At 48.8% G+C, this 20,106-nt stretch overlaps 1 protein-coding gene across 7 annotated transcripts in view; it reads left to right on the forward strand.

Moving 5' to 3' along the window:
• Window positions 1–20,106, forward strand: part of XPNPEP1 (X-prolyl aminopeptidase 1) — a 50,993-nt gene that overhangs the window by 17,941 nt on the left and 12,946 nt on the right. For 4 of the 7 annotated variants that reach the window (XM_080641221.1, XM_080641218.1, XM_080641217.1 and 1 more), the window contains 12 exons: window positions 1,228–1,291; window positions 2,439–2,543; window positions 5,550–5,642; window positions 5,964–6,107; window positions 7,792–7,887; window positions 10,019–10,100; window positions 11,705–11,915; window positions 13,753–13,842; window positions 14,464–14,514; window positions 16,388–16,446; window positions 16,575–16,652; window positions 18,232–18,303. In XM_080641221.1, the coding sequence (XP_080497347.1) occupies window positions 2,471–2,543; window positions 5,550–5,642; window positions 5,964–6,107; window positions 7,792–7,887; window positions 10,019–10,100; window positions 11,705–11,915; window positions 13,753–13,842; window positions 14,464–14,514; window positions 16,388–16,446; window positions 16,575–16,652; window positions 18,232–18,303 (1,049 nt within the window). In that variant the 5' untranslated portion in view covers window positions 1,228–1,291; window positions 2,439–2,470. Of the gene's footprint in view, window positions 1–763; window positions 873–1,227; window positions 1,292–2,438; window positions 2,544–5,549; window positions 5,643–5,963; window positions 6,108–7,791; window positions 7,888–10,018; window positions 10,101–11,704; window positions 11,916–13,752; window positions 13,843–14,463; window positions 14,515–16,387; window positions 16,447–16,574; window positions 16,653–18,231; window positions 18,304–20,106 lie in introns of those variants that run through there. The other 3 variants (XM_080641219.1, XM_080641220.1, XM_080641222.1) reach the window with 2 other exon arrangements.

Raw genomic sequence — 20,106 nt, forward strand, 5'->3', positions numbered from 1 at the left:
TCTAGCATCTCCCTGGGTGGTGGGCTTGTGGCTGGTCTGAGGATGTGCTGTGGCTGCCTTGGTGAAAGGGAAGCTCTCACAGCAGGAGTGGACCAGGAGCACTTTTCCCCCTAACATCATGGGCACCCCCTAAAATGCCTCGGGGTCCAGCCAGAGGCCCCATTTTCCACCCGAAGCATTCTTCACCTTGCCAGGTTCTTTAGCTCAGGAGAAACGGCTAACAGGAGGAGGAGCCGCAGCTCTGGTCTGAAGCGGATCTGGGCCCTGCTGTTGGCCTGGCAGTGGGCAATTTACTTAAAGATTCTGTCTTCGAGCTTCCGTTTTTTTGTTTGCTGTTGGTCTTATCCTGGAGAGTCCTTATGAGGATGAGATGATGTGTCCTACGGGGGCAGCATGACAGAAGGCTTCAGAGTTCAGGCTCTGGAGCTGACAGTCCAGGTTCAAATCCTGCCTCTGCCACTTACTAGATGTGTCAGGCAATTGCTTTAACTCCCTGTGCCCCATTGACTATAGCAGAAGCTGCACACTGTGGCCTCATACCCTCTGCCCAGGACTGAGAACCTCTGACTTTTTTCAGTCCCTGCCCGCTTCCCTTCAGAGGCAAGGGATTGTCTCTGGAGAGGACCTGGGTTAGGACATGACGTTTCATTTGCTAACACCTCCCAGCTGGAGGAAGCGTTTCCCCTCTTTCCCTAACAGGAAGGGACAGGGTCTGTCTGCGTGGGAGTGATTGGTGACGCTACCTGGGAAAAGGGACACACACAGGAAGTGCAGGAACAAGCTCATACCCAGAGAGGTTTAAGTTAGAGAATTGTTGGCACTGGAGACAGAAATCCAGCCTTACTTTTCAGAAAAATAACAGATGCCTAAATGTCAGTGGCGGGAAGGGGGAAGACTCTTGGTTTGTTTTTTGAGTAAGATCTTGGTGAGGAAAGAGCAGTTTTGATCTGTTTCTCTTGATTCACTTTGTTCTCCAGATGAGGAATGAGAGACAAATGGGAAAAGCTTGTTGAGCCCTTCATTAATTAGGGTCTTCTGCATTGTGCACTCATTTTTTTTTTTTTTAATGTTTGGCCTGCCTTCTAAGTTAGCCTGTCTGTCCCTTGAAGCCTGGTGCCAAGGACTCGCCAGCCCGTGTAGTCTCTGTGGGCCTCGCATAGGGCTGAGCTCGGCGGCGCCAGCGTGTGACTGACTGGGGTCCAATTCCTCGTCCTTTTTGTTTTTCAGAGTGAGTACATTGCTCCGTGTGACTGTCGGCGAGCCTTCGTCTCTGGATTTGATGGCTCTGCGGGTGAGTCGCTAAACTCTCTCTCTGTTCTTTCTATACTTTTGTTCGCCTCCCAAAAATAACTGGAACGAGTTTCAGCCTGCGATAAAGCACCAAAAAGAAAATGCAAACCAGACGTTCCCCATCGAGCCCCTGCAGAAATGTGCGAGTTCCCAGCACCCTCCAGCTCTCCGCGGTCCCCTGGAGTGACCCTTTCCTCGGTGCCTTGGCTTTTAGAGTTTTTTACTTAAAAAATGTTTTGGAACTTTTTCTTGAATATAACAGAAATACGGGAAATCATATCAGTTAAACTGAATATACCTGTGCAACTAGCACTGCAAACAATTCATGGGACCCTCACATCTCCCAGCACCCCTGCCTTTGCTTACTGGTCCTGCTTAGTTCTCCAGATGATTGGCTTTTGATTTCTTTCTTTTCACTTTTGGCGTAAATGGCAAAGGTTAATGCTGAGCCTCATTAGTATCCTGCCCTCACTTTCCCAGAGCTGTTGTGCCCTTGAGTTTTAGGGTGTTCCCATTTCAGACTCGCATCCCTAAGCTAGCTAGAGTTGGCAAGAGCTCCTCTCTCCTCGGAGTTGGCCCTTTGCTTCCTTTGATGTAAGTGTTTGTGTTGGTTGGCACTTAGGATTGGCTGACACCTCTGCCGAAAGCCCTGAGCTCTGCCAGGTCTGTGGGAACTGAAGGCAGGTGGAGGTGGGAGGCACACACTCCCACTGAGCCATCACGAACACTCCCAGGGGGTCCGGGGGGCCTCCCACTCCTTCGGGGTGTCTGGTGGAGTGGATCACAGTGATCACTGAGCAGGAACCGTTTCTCTGTCTTGTGGATTATGAGGACATTTTGGCCTTAGATCCCAGTCCGCTGTTCTCCTGGCCTTGACTCATGCCCCACAGGTACCAGGGTCCAGGCAGCCTGGGCTGCCTCCGGGCTGTTTCCTTCAGAGCCTGGCCCACAGCTCGTTCTAAGAGCTTTGCCTTCTCTTGCCTGGAGGCTGCCCCGGAGTGAAAGGCCACCTGCCCACTGGGTGGTGGGGGGTGGCCCGGCTGCACAGGAGCTGGTGCTCACACTGTGCTTGCCCGTCTGTCCTCATTCTGTGCAGCTTTGGGGCAGTTGTCAGAAACCTTTCTCATGTCCTTGTTCCCTTGTTCTAGGCACAGCCATCATCACAGAAGACCATGCAGCCATGTGGACGGATGGGCGCTACTTTCTCCAGGCTGCCAAGCAGATGGACAGCAACTGGACGCTCATGAAGATGGGTGCGTAGACGTGTGGCCATCCTAACCTTAGTTGGCCAGGTCTCCTGGATCTTAACCCTCTTATGGGGTCATGGCCCCTTTTTAGAATCCAAGGTGTGTTGGTCTATTTGGGCTGCCATACAGAATGCCATAGACTAGGTGTCTTCGACAACAGAACTTTATTCTCTCAGTCTGAGGCTGGAAGTCGGAGATCAGGAGGGCAGCGTGGTCAGGGTCTGGTGAGAGCTTTCTTTCTGGTTTGCAGACTTCTCACTGTGTCCTTACATGGCTAGGTCCCTGTCTCCTCTCCCTCCTCAAAGGCCACCACTATTGTTGGATTAGAGCTCCACCCTGGTGACTTCATTTAACCTCCTAAAACCCCTGCCTCCATACACAGTCACATTGGGGGTTAGGCTTCAACATGAGAATTTTGAGGGACACAGTCCAGTGCCTGGCACAAGGGAAACCAAGAAAATAGCATCCTTGTGTGTACATACCTTCGTGTGCACAGTTTTGGAAGGTTCCGGTTCAGGATACTCATTTTAGTGAGCGGAAACTGAGGGAGGGCCAGAGAGGGCAGCTGATTTGCTGCAGATCCCGTGTCTTGCCATGTTCTCGACGATGAACCGTGGCCACTGCTCTTTGCTGCCTCGTGATTCGGAGTCAGATAAAGGTCAGGCGCCGTTGGCAACAGAGGCTAGGAAGCTCTCCCGCTGAGGATCCTGGATTCGCCTCTGGCAGCTCAGCTTTGGAGAAGAGCACAGGGCAGGAGCACAGGTCTGGAACTATCATGGTCAAGTTACTCCACTTTCTAGGGCTTCAGTTTCCTCATCTGTAAAATGGGGTAATAATAGTAAGTACCACATAAAATGGTGAAAATTAAATAATATATGGAAAGCATAGAGTTCAGTGTTTATTGACTAATGTGTGTGTGTGTGTGTGTGTGTGTGTGTGTGTGTGTGTGTGTGTGTATGTGTGTGTGTAAAAACTCTGGTCTCTGGTTTTTCATTGAATTTTCCTTGTCATTAAAGTAGTCTCCAGGAACATGGTTTTAGAGGCTGTACAGAGGTCTCTTTCTCTTGAATTTGTAACTTGGAGAGTAGAGGATAAGGAGGGAAAGGGGGCTGTCAGAAAGAGAAGAGGAGGCAAATACCTGACACTTCTTGTTTGATGTCGGAAGTAAAGAGGAAAGCAGACTCCCAGTTCAGGAAACAGAGGCTGTTGGCACTGAGTTGAGTTGAGGTGACACAAAGATCCAAGCAGCTAGCCTTCTGGGGGTGGGGGTGGTGTGCTTGCATGGGGCCCACACTCTCCATATACATAGATAATGTGCTGTTTATCTTAGGGCGGCCTGAGGAACATTTTTGTCCTGACAATGGATTTATAGATTTATTGTAATTCTCTCTCACTCTCTCAGTCTGTCTCTCTCTGACACACACATGCACATACACACAGGCATTTGGGGCTGTGGGACTATTATAAATGGACAGGCCACTAGGCCTATAAACTGTTAATTGCATGCCTCTGTTAATGGCTCATGCACCCTTAATATGTGTGTATATCTATGTGCTAGTGTTCATCCGTATTTCAAATTTGGGCAAAGATTAATTTCTTTATTTTGTGGAAAAAATAAATACTAATGGAATCTCTCATTTCCTGCTTGCACCCAGTGGATCGCTTGGAGTAACCCTGAGGGAGTGGGCATCTCTCCTTGGGGCCCACAACTCCAGCTGTGAGTTGTGAGAGCACTCTAGGGGTCCGAGGAGCGATACTGTCTGCCCACTCCTTGAAGTGGGGTGTGGTGGCCCCGAGGGATGAGGCCTTGTGCCCTCTAAGCCCCCCTTTAGTTTCTTCTCTGAGACTTCTCTTCCCTAAGCCCCCCTTTCCTCAGGCGACTCTCCTGTGTCGGGAGATTCTGGTGGGTTTGGTTGCTGAGTGATTCATCCTTTGGCTTTACCAAGTATCTGTCCGCTAGGGGAGGACATGACTTCGTCCTGTGAAAGTTATGCTAAAGGCATTAAAGAAACGTCGTTCAAAAGTGGCTTGTTTAGCGGTTTGGAAAAAAATAGGAAAGAATCGAATAGCAAAAGAACAACCCAGTTCCAGCTTCCAGGAAGTTACGTAGAACTTATTCATGAGCTCATTTCCTTTTAAACCTTTGAACTTCCCATCTGTGGTTACAAGGTTATCAGTGCTCAGTAAAGAAACTAGTAAAGATAAGTACTGTTGTAGACTATGTGAACTTTCACTCTAAATATGCCTATATTTTACCAAGTTATGTCTGACTGAAAACGTATACATCCCAAACATAGATGGCTTGGATGAAAGAAAAACTGGGATATCTTGAAGCTTCCTTGGTGTCCTATGGGTAGTCGCTTAGACACAGGAAGGCTGCTTTCTCTGGAGTTGGGAAGTCCCGGGGGGCCCGGTTAAAGACAGTGGTGGCCGTCTTGTGTGTCCCCCTTGGGATCTCAGGAAAGATTTTTTGCTGCTGAGACTCGTGCTTAGCCCTCTAGTCAGGCCTGGTTGTGGGACAGGCCCTGCTCTCCTCAGTGCGGCCCTCCAGATGACGGGAGGGCCCTGGGGCGTGTGTTCCCCTTACCTGGTGTGTGATGTGAGGGGAGCTCCCAGCCCCCAGCCTTCACCCTATCGCCACCCACTTTCTCACCCAGCGACCAGCCTTCGATGAAGAGACTGAGGGCTGGTGAGATGATATTCACTATGACACAGTGTACCTACGACAGTGTTTCCCAGGATGCCACCTTTACCAGGGTTTTCTGAGAATCCTGCTGCTCTCCTTCTCCTCTCTCACCCTTATCTGACGCTTCCCTTACAGACCACCTTACACTTCTCACAGCCTTCCCGCGGTAAGGGAGGGTCAGATTTTGCAGTCCTGCCAGTCCACCTTAAGAGGCGCTCAGTGACAACCCTGTGGTCATGCTCTGTTGGTGGTGAACTGCATCCTTCTGGGTGGGACCTGAGCCTGGGCCCCTGGGACTTGTTTCTCATCAGTTCTTCCCTCTGTAGGTCTGAAGGACACACCAACTCAGGAAGACTGGCTGGTGAGTGTGCTTCCGGAAGGATCCAGGGTTGGTGTGGACCCACTGATCATTCCTACAGGTGAGTGCGCGGGGCCTTCCACTCGGGGGAGGAAGTGGGTGCTAGGTGCCTCTCCGCCCCCCCTTGCTTGCCTGTGGGCTGTGGCATACTTGTGGGCTCAGCATGACTCGATATCGCAGTAAAGGTCACGGTGAGGAGATGAATTCTGGCATCGAGGCCAGGGAAGGCCATTGTGGTGAAGACGTCCTTTTACAGTTCTCATCCCGCACACCCAGCACAGGGCCCCCGGCAGGATCGCCTTTCAGAGGGGGCCGACTCTCCAGGCCCTGCTGCCTGTTCTGGGCATCCTGTTCATGGCTGGGCCGGTGTGCTTCTCCTCAGATTACTGGAAGAAGATGGCCAAGGTCCTGCGAAGCGCTGGTCACCACCTCATTCCTGTCAAGGAGAACCTGGTGGACAAGATCTGGACAGACCGTCCTGAGCGCCCGTGCAAGCCCCTCCTCACTCTGGGCCTGGATTACACAGGTCAGAACTGCCTGTGCCCAGCAGGGCTTCCCACCATCGTCCCCTCCTCCTGTCCCCAGGTCTCCATCCCGGGCCTCTGAGTCAAAGTCAAGGCTGAGCTGATGGGAGTTTTTTGCCCCACCCTGGTCCAGTGGGGCATTTGATAAAAGCAGTAGCTTTCTTTATTTCCACTGTTGCCACCTACTCACCACTTACTTTGTCAGAGTTTATTCTTGCAAAGCGCTTGGGGCAGACTTTGGGTGCCGCTGAGGTGTTTTCTTATTTTGTTTTGTTTCTACACTTAGTAGCTCACTGTCCCTGAAGCTGTCTTATCCTGGTTTCTAGGTGTTACTGCCTTTTCTTCTGGCATTTTGTGGGCTTACCTTCCCAGGCCCCCTGCCCTCCTGTACCTTCTGCTTCCCAGGTTTTGGGGTGTGGGTAGGTTTCTTTGGCCTGTGTAAGAGTGGAGGGTGAGGAGAAGGTTCTGTGAGAGTTTGCAGGGATGAAAGTGTGGGTTTATGGGACAGTGAGGGGCGCAGAGGGGAAGGCCTGGGAGGTGGGGCTGCTGGGGAGAGAGCCTTGCTGCAGACACAGAGACGAGAGGTGGATGGGGGATGTCTGGAATGCAGGCAGATTGCCCAGAGGGGTCCTGGGAAGAAAGCATTACAGCCCGGACTCTCAGCCAAGTTTTAAATCGCATTCCTGTGCTGAGCTTCAAAGCAGCGTTTGGTCATGCGGGCAGCCCCCGCTCTCTCTCCTTGTGATGCCCTTGCTGAGAGTATAGCCAATTGCGGGGGGAGGGGTCCACTGAGTGGCCCAGGTCAGCTAAACATTTTCCATCCGCGTGTTTTGAATTTTTTTCAAAACTGAAGCAGAGGCTCTGGCCTATTGCTTGTGGGAGAGGGGAGAACAAATGTTGCTGGTAAGACTTCTGTTCGGCAAACATTTGAGTGCAGGATACCATACGAGGTGCTGGGTGAATAGGACAGATGCCTATCCTGTGCACAGGTGGCTGTACCCAGAGTTACAAGTGCTGCTTTATGGTGGGTGATGGTGGGGGGGGGGTGTGATTTAATCCTGGGGAGCAGCAGGGAGCCTCTATCCTACAGGGCAGGTGTGATTGGAAGTGATAGTCACATGGAGTCAGGCTGCAGAGAACCCCATGGTCCTAACACTGACAGTGAGCCTTGCTGCTCCAGGAATGTAAGTGGTGGATGGTACTCCCCTGAGTTGAGACTTGATGAGTTCTCTCTTAGGGGAGTGTGTTTTCCATGCTCCCAGGGCTTCCTCTGTTGCACTGATTTTTATACAATAGTGCAACTAATTGCTAGTTTAACTACCTGTCTTCCCTTCTAGACTTGTAAGCCCCATGAGGGCAGGGACTGGGTGTAGCTCAGGGACTGGGGGTGTAGCTCAGAGCTGTGACATCAGGACCAGCACGGGCCCGGCAGATATCTATGCCTGGGAAGTTTGATGCTTCATAGACATTTGCTGGATAAACACATGAATTCGTTTTGCTGGCGAGGTCATCATGGTTCTCGCCGGTCAAATGGCCGGGACAGTCACACCTCTTGTGTAGGGCTTGATTGCAGGTTTCTGCCTGCTCACACCACACGCTCCCTGGGGTGTGGCGCCAGCTGAGAATGTTTGGGACACAGGTCCCCGGGATCAGGGCTGGAGTTGCAAGCCCGTGTGTTTTTTGCAGGCATCTCCTGGAAGGACAAGGTTGCGGACCTTCGGTTGAAAATGGCCGAGAGGAACGTGGTGTGGTTTGTGGTCACCGCCCTGGATGAGATTGCGTGTGAGTGCCGTGTGGGCATGTTGCCTCATCACTCCTTTGGCTCTCTGGGTGGCCAGGGAATACCGAGGAGACTGTGTCACCAAATGCTTATGCATATGCCAAGTCGGATGGAGAAGGAGTTCCCGGGAGTGGGGGAGGGCGGGTAGCCTGGCCCTGAGCGGTGTTTCACCGAGGCTGGTGCTGAGTCTGCTGATGCCGAATCTGCTGATGCCGAATCTGCGGAGGCGCCACCTCTGGCCAGTTTCCCGGGACTGGAGCACCTGTGAGGGAGGACCTGTGTTCCCCACATTGTGTACCTGCCAACATTCATGTCTCTCTACAGGGGGACAAGGGCTGTCATAGGAGACATTTTACTTTATCTGCTTACCCTGTGGTGCCCTAAGTTCTTTACAGTGAGAATATTCTAGAAATATTTCTACCTCAGAAAACTTAGGAACCCAAAAAGTTTTTCGTGAAGCCTTTTGATAGAGTAGCAGTTTCTCAAATTTTAAACCTTGAACGACCCGCATGTAATTATTCAGTACCTTCTGTTATCTCCTTGAACTGAAGGAATCTGTCCTGTCTGCTGTATTCTGACTAGATTTGACCCAGGGTAGCTGCAAAGAGGCACTGCCTTCACTTTTTTTTTCCTCACGAGTGAGAGACCCAATAGTGTCCCATCTTGCCAGTCCCCAGCCCCAAACTTTGTCAACGGTATCAGTGTTTACATCCCCAGTTAACTTAATAACCTCAGCACCTGAGAAGGTAACAGATAAAGCTAATTTCTCCCCTTTGTTACTAAAAAACCACACATTCCCAGTGTGGGAAATGCAGAGCAAGTAGAAAGAAGAAAAAAAAAAATCACCAATAATCTTGTTTCCCAGAGATAATCACTTTGAACATTCTGTGCATATATATAATTTTGTAGCTTGATTTTTTCTAATGTATCAGTATACTGTAAGCATGTAAAAGCATTATTTCAAATGATTATTAGATATCCTAGCATATGGTTATACCACCATTTACTTAACCGTTCCCCTAAGGACGACCGTTGGTTATTTCCAATATCCCCACGATTTTAGTATGATGCTGCCATCAAAATCTTGGTGCATCAAAATTTGGGTCTTAGTTTCCGATAATTTTCTTCCTCTTTCGGGTAGGCTTTTAGTGGTGGTATCACAGACTAGAGAATATGTGCGTGGTGGGGCTTGGACCTACCTTGCCATTTACCTGCCAGAAGGGTTGTACAGGGGCATGTGAGTAGGCCCCTCGTGCCACAGCCTTGCCAGCCCAGGCGCTATCTTTTCTCTCTTTTTTTTCTTAAAGTACTTGTTTAGTCTGCTAGACAAGAACTGTTGCCTCGTTGCTGCACTTTGAGAAGCCGTTCTTTTGAAAATAGAGGCAGCACTTTTTGCACCAGGTCTTGTAGCACTCTGGCCCTCAGGAGAGAAAGCATTAGGCAACGGGAAGCCCAGGGACCAGAGCTGTGCTCTCTGCCTGTCCTTCTAGTTTCTCAGACAGCAGTGACCTCACCAAACCCCCTGACGCTGGCTGTAGGCCGGTCTCTACCCAGGGCTGCAGGGCTAACCCCTGGGTGGGCCGCAGGCTCCGGTTTCATCGTGGGCTCCTCTGACTCATGCTTTTGTTCCTCTGCCGGGAAGCTCCGCCTCCGCGGGGCTCCGTGACCCTGTCCCGAGGGCCTCATCTGGCCGCCCTCCTGGGTGGGTCTCAGTTTTTCACCCTCCGTTGTTTGCCTCGGAAGGGAGACAGTGCTTGGCTCCTTCCCCGTTAGTTGGGAGTGCCAGAGGTTTTCTGCGGTCAGGCCTGGCAGGTCACCACCAGGCGGACCATTGCAACTCTTTGTTTGAAGTGCACTTCTTGTGTTTTCTGACTAATAACTCCTCCATTCCCTCCTTGGGCCAGCGAGGCGGCAGCTTAAGAAACAGTTCTGGCGCCCTCGTTTGGCGGACACGAGCAACTGCAGCCCAGAGGTGGAAGCAGGAAGTGAGGTGCCGGCCTTTCTGAGAGATGCCGCTGAGCCCTTCCACTGCGAGCAAAGCTCTCCCCTCCCCTGCGAGGCACCCCTTCAAATCTCCCCTCAGGCGGATGACAGAGACTTTTTTTTTTTTTTTGGTGTGTGTGTGTGTTTTAGGGCTGTTCAATCTCCGAGGATCAGATGTGGAGCACAATCCGGTATTTTTCTCCTACGCAATCATAGGACTAGAGACAATCAAGTGAGTCTGCCCCACAGCACCTCGGAGCCTGTGTCCCCTTTCTGATTGGGCTCCCCAGTCTCTGCCTCACATTCTGCTCTTCCCCTTCCTGCCCCCTTTTCCCTTCCTCCCCTCTTGCCTTCGTTAACAGCAGGTATTTATTTATATCCTGCCTCTGTCCCAGATGATTTAAAATCTAGGAAAGTCTCCATAGTATTATGGGATATAATAAAAGCGTAATATGCTAATTAGACTGGACAGCCGAACGACCTTCTGGATGTCCTTCCAGAAGAAGCTGGGGCTGCAAGGACATTTGCACGAATTTCGTCTTTATAATTTATAAGGCTGATCCCTGTGAAAAACTCATTCGATAGCTCCCCCGGGCCCTCAGGATATGTGGCCTCTGCTCACCTTTTGGTCTTACACTCTATGTTCCAGACAAAGCCGGGGCTGCGAGGACATTTGCATGAATTTCGTGCTTCGGGCCTCTAGTTATGGGATAAAACAATAAGTAGGCAAGGACATCTGAACAAAACCAAGTGAGGTTAGTTCCCAAAATTCCTGCTGCAAAGTCTTGTTCAGGCCGCCCTGTTCACAATCCTGGGTTCACAGTGCAAATAAACCCAGTCACTTGGGAGGTCAGAATGACGCTGGAAGACCCCTTGAGTCACACCTCCTCAGATCATAGTTGACCTTGTAACGTTGCTTGCGGCCTTCCTGCCATTACTCTTCTGTTGGGATGGCTTTTTGCATGCAGACAACATATTTACTGAGTGGCTTTTATGTGCTAGGGTCTCTATTGGGTGCTGGAGTGAATGAGACAGACCAGGTCCCGGGTTAGAGCTGGAGAGATGAGTGTCTCCTTGGCGGATTTGGGCACATAAGTAGGGACCAGCTGGTTAGTAGGATGGGTACAGGTGTTATAGGAGGAGCCTGAGCTAGACTTGGGGTCAGGAGACTCTTGGGGAGAACAAAGCAGAGAGTAAGGGTTCGTGTGAGTTGGCCAGGTGAATGGTGGTGATCTAAGCATGGGGAACAGCATTTCCGAGCCTCTGGGCAGGAGAGAACACAGTGTGTGTGGAGGACCCAGAGGAGTCAGTGTGGTCGGAACATAGAGTGTAAGGCCAAAAGATGAGCAGAGGCCACATATCCTGAGGGCCCGGGGGAGCTATCAAATGAGTTTTTCACAGGGATCAGCCTTATAAATGATAAGGAATTCTGGCTGTGATAAACAGGATGGGCAGGGAAGGCTGGAGGCAGGGAAACCAGGTAGGAGGCTGAGAGATGCCAGTGGCCTGAATGAAGGCAGTGACTGGGACAGGCTGTAGCTAAAGCTGGACAGATTTGATAGGCATTTAGGCTATTGGTCTAAAGAGCTTAAGGAGGGAAGGAGGGGCATCAAGGAAGACCGTGCCCAGGTCCAGACTTGGGGAATTGGGTGGATGGTGACAGTACACACTGGGACAGTGTACACAGCCCGCAGAGCAGGACATGGGAAAGGAATGGGGAGGAAGGAGAAGCTGCCTGGTGTTGATTGCCAGAGGGCCGAGCCTGTTGCATGTGGGTCTGTGCTCCCATCCATGGGCCCTCCTCTTTCTGTCGCCTCTCCTGTGGCCCCTCTGCAGGCTCTTCATTGACGGTGACCGCATAGACGCCCCCAGCGTGAAGGAGCACCTGCTGCTTGACTTGAGCCTGGAAGCTGAGTACAAAATCCAGGTGCTTCCCTACAAGTCCATCTTGAATGAGCTCAAGGCTCTGTGCACCAGCCTCTCCCCGAAGGAGAAGGTGTGGGTCAGCGACAAGGCCAGCTACGCTGTGAGCGAGGCCATCCCCAAGGTTGGTAGCCCCACTGAAGCCCAGATAAACTCTGCCACTCTCCACAGGCCGGCCCCTTCCCAGTTCTGGCATCGCGTAGCCTTGTCTTTGAAGCAGAGGTCGGTCAGGCAGACCCCCATTACTGGCTGTCGGGTTGGAGGTGTCGTCTCCCTGGATGAGCCCTTCGGGCTGGAGCCATCCAGAGAGTTTCAGGGCCCTTAGAGCCCACCGAGTCCTGTGCTTTCCAGAGTGTGGTACGAAAGACGGTCTTAGTTGGTACACATTAATACTTTGGTTTATTTAAAGGTATCTGCTTTCAAAGTGGTTTAGTGTATACTAGGAAAAATATAACCAGCATGTGATAGTGTGATATAAAAATTATTTCTTAAGACAAAGTTGAGTTTAAGAAACTAAGTTGATTTAAAGATTGTTTAAAGAAAAGCTTTAAGTAGATGTGAGAGCAGGGGGTAGGCTGCCAGGGTAAGAGCTGTGCAGGTGGTGTGAGAAAACGTGAAGTTTGGGGAACATAACTCCACCCCCAGCCCCCCAACATCTTACAAGTAAGGAGACCTGAGGCTCAGAGAAGCTTTGGGAATTGGTGACTTGTCAAAGGTCAAATAGTAGTGGTAGCCCTGCCTTTGACTGAGCTTCTGCTGGGCAATACCTGTCCCTTCATTTTAATTGGGGCCCAGGGCAGGACTGGAGTCCAAACCACCTGAAATGTCACCATTCTGTCCTCCCTGGGCCTCTGGCCGCCAGGTGACCATTGACAAGCCCAGTGATGTCCCCCTTCTTCATTGAGCTTGGGCCATCTGGGGAGAGCCCAGGCCTGGGCCTCTAGACCTGGCTTGTCATCACACCCCTGCCACCGTCACACAGTGAGACACTCAGTTACCCAGAGCTTTTCTTCCTTGACTTAAGTGGGGATCACGCCTGCCTTCTCTGTGTTTGAGAGAGAGAATAACAAGAGTGGAGGGAGCAAAAGCCCTTTGAGAAGCTCTGTGCAAGTGTGAGGTGGTCCTGATCTCCCCTCCCTATAACACAGGCTGGATTCAAACTTGTTCTCAAATGCAGAAGGGTTTTCCCAGCCCTTCAAGGTCAGACCATGAATAGTACTGATGTGTAGCCCCAAACGAGAAGGGGAAGGAACAGGAGTCCTCCCTCGTCAGTCATGTGTGTTCCCAGACATTGGAAAAAGCCTCCTTTGTGCAGCAATAAAGGGGTTATTTCAGTCTAACTTTGGTCCCTTAGGGAACTCTTACCACAACTATGGAAGCTTGAAAAGCAATATCTTGCTGATCTGGCAGCCAGCAGTCTCAAAGAGCTCAGGGGGTAGGTGATAGAAAAGAAATACCTTGTTTGATGTACTTCATCTTTTTTTTTTTTTTTATTTTTTTTATTTTTTTATTTTTTTTTTTTCATCTTTTTTTTTTAAAATATATTTTTAGTGATTTTGGAGAAGAAGGGAGAGGGAGAGAAAGATAGAAACATCAATGATGAGAGAGAATCGTTGATCGGCTGCCTCCCGCATGCCCCACTCTGGGAATCGAGCCCGCAACCCAGGCATGTGCCCGACAGGGAATCGAACTGTGACCTCCTGGTTCATAGGTCAATGCTCAACCACTGAGCCACGCCGGATGGGCTACTTCATCTTTTTTGATGAGCTCAAGCCCCTTTCATTATGCTCAGTCACCAACCAATAGAAACAGGTCTTTTGATCCCAGCTTGGGTGGGTCCTGAGTGGAAGTTCTTCCAGTGGTTTGTGTGAAGTGTGGTGTGCCAGGTGAAGAGGTGGTTGCCTTGGTCTGGGTGAGGGGAGCCAACCTCGATCTCCCATTCTACTGCCCTTTGCCCCTAGGAGCATCGCTGCTGTATGCCTTACACCCCCATCTGCATTGCCAAAGCTGTGAAGAATTCTGCCGAATCAGACGGCATGAGGCGAGCTCATGTGAGTAAGGCAGCCTGTGCAGAAGAGGGGATGTGTGGTGGTCCGAAGGCCCAGCTCCTCACCTGCTCTGTGGCCTTGAGCTTGGCACAAGGTTGGAACCTCTCTGAGCCTTCTAGAGTTAATGAGAGAATGAAATAAAGCACTTGGTGGGCTAGATCTTGACAAACTATAACATACAACACAAAAAGAGATATTGATGGTGATAGTTTAGATGATGGTGATGATTACAAAGATGAAAATGAAGAAGGCGAAGCCTCTTAAAGGGCCCAGATTGTGTTTCAAAACCAGCGGAGGGTCTAGAAAGATTTGGGGCCCAGAGATAGCTTTTGGCAGTGGCCTGTCTTTTTTGGTCCCTATAGGATAGGAGTGAACCTGCTGAGGGAGCTGCGTGTGCTCTGAGGGGGGGCCTTCCTCGCTGTACCTGAACTGCTGGACAGCAGAGCAGCCTGTCCCTGATAGGGGACTGCCGCAGACTTGTCGCAGGAAATGCATGTCGAGCCCCAACTGCTGATGGTTTGTGCTCTGCAGATACAGCCCTCTCTGTATCATGTTAGGACTAGGTTCTGAAACTGCTGTTTGATTTTCAGTAATACTTTAAAAACGTCTTTATTGTTTGCACAGATTAAAGATGCTGTTGCCCTCTGTGAACTCTTTAACTGGCTGGAGAAAGAGGTTGGTTCTTTAGTCTTTGTTTAATAAATGGATACAGATTGTCCAGGAATTAATATGTGTGATTTTGACCAAGGCACCTTCAGTGCTCTGGTGTTCACGGTGTCTAAGATCTGGATCTGATTTTAGTCCTCTCTTAATAGTTTTATTTTTCTTTCTGGAAATTTGCTTTGTGTGTGTTTAAAAATTCTTTGTTTTATTTTTTACTGATTTCAGAGAAGAAGGGAGAGGGAGAGAGAGATAGAAACATCAATGATAAGAGAGAATTATTAATCAACTGCCTCCTGCACACCCCATACTGGGGATCAAGCCTGCAACCCAGGCATGTGCCCCAACCGGGAATTGAACATGACCTCCTGTTTCATAGGTTGATGCTCAACCACTTAGCCATACCAGCTGGGCTAAAAATTAGTTAATTATAGAAAATAGTAACAAGGATAAAGAAATAGTACAAGGATAAACAGAGAGGATCCTTTGGGGGTTAAGGAATTCTCTTATAATTGTAACTAAGTGGGATTTCATTGTAAGAAAAACTAGAGGCCTGGTGCACGAATTCATGCACGGGTGTGGGGGGTCCCTAGGCCTGGCTGGCGATCGGAGCTGATGGGAGGGGGTTGGGGGAAGGCCGGCCGGCCTGGGGGAGGGACTGTGGGATGTTGGCTGTGGGAGCATACTGACCACCAGGGGGCAGCTCCCGCATTGAGTGTCTTCCCCCTGGTGGTCAGTGCGCGTCATAGCAACTGGTCGACTGGTTGTTCGGTCATTCGGTCACTTAGGCTTTTATATATATATATGTATATGTATATGTATATGTATATGTATATGTATATATATATGACTCTCATGATAATAAGTAAACTGATCATATTAAGAGAAAAACATCTTTGTGTACTTTAAAAAAACATTTTTATTGATTTCAGAGAGAAAGGGAGAGGAAAAGAGAGATAGAAACATCAATGATGAGAGAGAATCATTGATCAGCTGCCTCCTGCACTCCCACCACTGGGGATTGAGCCCTCAATCTGACTGGGAGTCGAACTGTGACCTCCTGGTTCATAGGTGATGCTTAATCACTGAGCCAAGCTGGCCGGGCTCTTTGTGTACATTTTGAACATCAATTTAAGCCATTAAACTTTTTATGTTAATTCCTGCCCTTTCATTCCCTGTGGTTGACAGGAGGGTAGTTTCTTTGTGCTATTATTACATAATATCAGATTCCCTTTAAATATTAAAAGTAACTTAAATTGGCCACCAGTGTGACTATTTTTCTCTCCGCTGGCTATTGTTCATCTGTGTAAACCATTTTTTCATTGTAAACCATTTTCACACAATTCTCAGTATGCAAATAAGATTTTGTTTTGTTTATTTTATTTACTTGGCATAATAGTGTGAGCATTTTCCATGTGCTTTGAGGCTTTTAAGCAATGATTTAAATGGAGACTGCATTTAGTGGCTAGACTGATTTAATTGCCCATTCCGCCTATTTTCAGATGTTTAGATTGTTTTGATTTTTTTTTTTGCTATTGTCAGTAACCCTGTAATAATATCATCATACTTATCTCTATTATTTATTTTAGATGACTTTCTTAGGAGGGGATGCTTTAGAATTTGTTAAATTTAGATGTATTAAGTTTTGGGAGGTGCTGGATGTAATCCTGAGGTATAAAATAGTGAGTGGAAAAACTAGGTAGAAACCCTTCACCTTGGATAGCTTTGGTGAGAGCCTTTGGAAATTCCCTCCTTGTTAAAGATGAGACCTAATCTGCGTCCTATGCATTGGAGAGTTGGGACATGGGAGCTGAGGAAAAAGTAAGCTTTCAGTATACCTACCCGCTTTAATGTGGAGGAGACACATGAATGGTCACTTCCTCGTTAGGTGCCCAAAGGTGGCGTGACGGAGATCTCAGCTGCCGACAAGGCGGAGGAATTTCGCAGGTAAGGGTCTGTTGAGGATCCCGGGAACCTTGTGCTCATCTCCCTGGCGAGTTAAATGAGGCTGGGAGGGCCTGATTCTCTGCACAGTAACAAACTGCCCCTCTGCTCCGTGTGTCTTTCTGCTCCAGGCAACAGGCTGACTTTGTGGACCTGAGCTTCCCAACGATTTCCAGTACGGGACCCAACGGTGCCATCATTCACTACGCGTAAGGCCGCCGAGGAGCCCGCTGCTCGGCTTTGCGGCTGCTCCTGCACCGGGGCTGAGCAGGGGAGGCCCCATGCCCACCCCTGTGTGTTCGGGGACACTGTTCCTCTATGGGCAGTAAGACCTTAAGGTCTTACTTTCTCTAAATCCCCCAGTCTCTGCCTCTGGGAACCTCCTCTTAGGCTCAGATGTATGGTTGACGTTCTCCACGGGGTAGTCAAACGGTTGTCCCTCCCTCTTTGAGGCGGCAGAAGCTGTGTTCAGAGCCCTTGAGTCTTGATGATTAGAATTTTTTAGTGTGTGTGTGTGTTTTCCCTATAATAGCAGCTTTCCCTGATGCACTAGTCCTAAAAAACTCCATACTAAAAAAGCTTATCACTATGTTGTGGAACACCCTCTTATGGATGGGGAAATAATCAGCACCTCCTTCTCCCTCTCTGTGGGCTTGAAGCCTGGCACCCCAGCATTTGGGGATTTTACCAGGAGACCCGCAAGAGCCCATGGACCGAGAGCTGAGCATCCCTGCCAGACAAGAGGGGTGCTGCTAGGTTCACTGTGCTGCACTTGGGCACAGGTTCCCCACCCCCTTTTGATCATTCCTTTTTGCGTTTGGTCTTGGGGCAGATTCTGAAGCTGTGTGTGGGAGCTAGTCACAGATGTGATCACACAGTTCTCTCGCACGAATGCCTCTGTTCCAACATACAAATGTCCAAGGACTCCAGCTTCTGTCTTATGTTTCACTTAGGTGATAAATTTCTTGGCTGGACACTATCCTAGAATTTCCAGATAATTAACACATTAAACATTTCAGAGCAAGGGCAGGGATTTGGTTTTCCTCCTTCATTGCCAAGGAGGGGGTAGTGCTTGGAAATAAAGGAGCACCTCTCTCAGCTGCGGGGCGGAGCCCTGGACTGCTCCCATCCCTTTTTAGCATCTCTCAGGGCAGTGACATTGTGTGGAAAAAGGCACGAGGAAATGAGATCACTTTTTAAAAATACCTCATGCTCCTTTGAAAAAAGTACTCTGGCATAAGAGCATCACGATCCATCCCTTTTCACAACAAAAATCCCTTGTAGTTTTTCTCCCAAATGGAGCCATTCACCTGCCTGTCTGGTGATCTGAGAGGCAAGTGGGGAGGCACCTGATGGGGTGCCTTGAGGGAGGGACATGGAGCCTGCGACAGGGGCACACACCCAGAGATAAGTGACTCTAGGTTGCTCTCTGCCTGGTTTTCAAGACTCTAGTTTTGCCCTGTTGTGTCTATTGATAATTATTTTTATAGCTTTTACAATTATCTCACGAATACCTATTTTGTTCCAGACACAAATGGAGATAGGCATAAAGAAGTATTTTATTCTTCCTTTTCTTAGCTCTTTCTCTAGTTGGGGAGATAGGCTGACTGGGTCTTTAAATAGTGGAAGTTTAATATTCGTTGGAATAATTAAGTTATTGGGCAACTTACTTTTAAAATATCATTTCAGACTTACATAAGTTGTAAGAATAGTATGAAATGTGCCCTCCTCCTGAACTTAGCAAGTGAATACATTTGTGGAATAACTCATTTTTTATTTACTTCGTAGGCCGGTCCCTGAGACGAACAGGAACTTGTCACTTGATGAGGTGTACCTCATTGACTCAGGTGCTCAATACAAGTAAGTGAACTGGGGCTGTTCCCTTAACTAGACAAAGTGTGAATGCAAGGGTGGCCCAACGTGTAGAACTCCACTCTGTTGAGTCAAGGCATTTGAGTAAGGGGACGAGCCAGTCTCCAGCCGAGAGCTCAGCTGGTCATCCCATTCTGCACTGGCCGTTAATTCTTTCCCATGTCTTGTCCTGTTTTTCACCCCTCGTTGACATAGCCCAGTTGTGACTCTTGTCCACAAAAGACTGTTTGACAGAAACAGTAAGCCCTTGGCCGGAAGTTGTTAAATACTAAATAAATAACTGAAAGTGAGCTTTCAGAACCACTGCAAAGTCTTCTGCCCCCACCCATGAACTTCCTGCTGTCTCCCTGGCCTTGCTGCGGTCCAGGGCCTTGTGAAGTGAGGGCATGACTTTGAATGAATGAATGAGAAATGAAGGGTATCCCTGAGTTTCTGAATTCCCTTCTTCATGTCTTGCTAGTTTCATCGTCATCCCCTAGAATAGTTTCTCAGAGGAGAACCCAAAATTGGGTTGGGTCTTGATGTGGAACCCATGAGAAGGAGCTGGAGTAGGTGTTGTCTGCAGTAAGAGAGTAGGAGCAAGGCCTTTTCATGGTCCATTCCCCACTGCCACCGGGACTGGGGCTGATGGAGAACCTCATTAAATGAGCTCAGCCAAGTACATGGAGACCACAGCCTAGCCTTGGGTGTCAGTAATAGCAGCCTAGCACTTAGGGCATGGGATGTAAACTCTGGTTTGCCTTTACATTTTAGCAGGACTCAGGAAGTTATCCTTTCTGTGTCAGGGCTGTGGATTAGGATGTTAAAAGAGACGCATTTGGGTATTTTTACGTCCAGCAAACTTTCTCTCCTGATAAGAGGAATTGGAGTTTGGCTGTCATTTGCTAGAAACAGGCTCCTGTTTACTTTGTTTCCCTGCCTTTTCTTCATAATTCCCGCAGTGCTGTCTCCCACGAAACAGTCCTTCTGTTGTAGACCAAGAGCATGTGAGTCAGGGCCTGAGTTCGCTCCCACTGCATTGGGCCATCCTTGCATTCCCACTTTGTCTCATTTTATTTTGGATAACAACCTTATTGAGACATAATTCACACACCACACAATTAACTCACTTAAAGTGTACAATCCATGGTGGTTAGTGTATTCACCGAGTTATGTAACCATCATCTCAGTCAATTTTTTAGAACATTTTCATCACCCCAAAAAGAAATCCCATTCCCATTCCCATTCCCATTCCCATTCCCATTCCAGACTCTTCCCATTTTGCCCTCCCCAGGGAACCACTGCTGTGCTTTCTGTCTCTGTGTGTTTGCCTATTCTGGACAGTTCATATAAATGGAATTATATGGACTTCTCTGTGTGGCTTCTATCATTAGCATAATGTCTTCAAGGTTCATCCATGTTGTAGCATGTGTCAATATTTTATTCTTTTTAGTTGCTGAATAATATTCCATTGTGTGAACACAGCACATTTTGTTTATTCATTTGCCAGTTGATGAACATTTAGGTTGTTTCTACCTTTTGGACATTGTAAACAATGCTGCTATGAACACTTGAGTATAGGTTTTTGGGCAGATATATGTTTTCATTTCTCTTGGGTATTTACTGAGGTGTGGAATTGCCGGGTCATAGGGTAACTCAAGGTTTAACCTTTGAAGGAACTGGAAACTGTTTTTCAAAGTGGCTGCACTATTTTACAAGTTCACCAGCAATACATGAGGGTTCTAATTTCTCCACACCCTTGCCTGTCTCATATGTGAGCAAAAGCTTATTTTGACTGAAAACTAACTTGCC

Source organism: Plecotus auritus (genome assembly GCF_963455305.1).
Source record: "Plecotus auritus genome assembly, chromosome: 9".
Lineage (NCBI taxonomy): Eukaryota > Metazoa > Chordata > Mammalia > Chiroptera > Vespertilionidae > Plecotus > Plecotus auritus.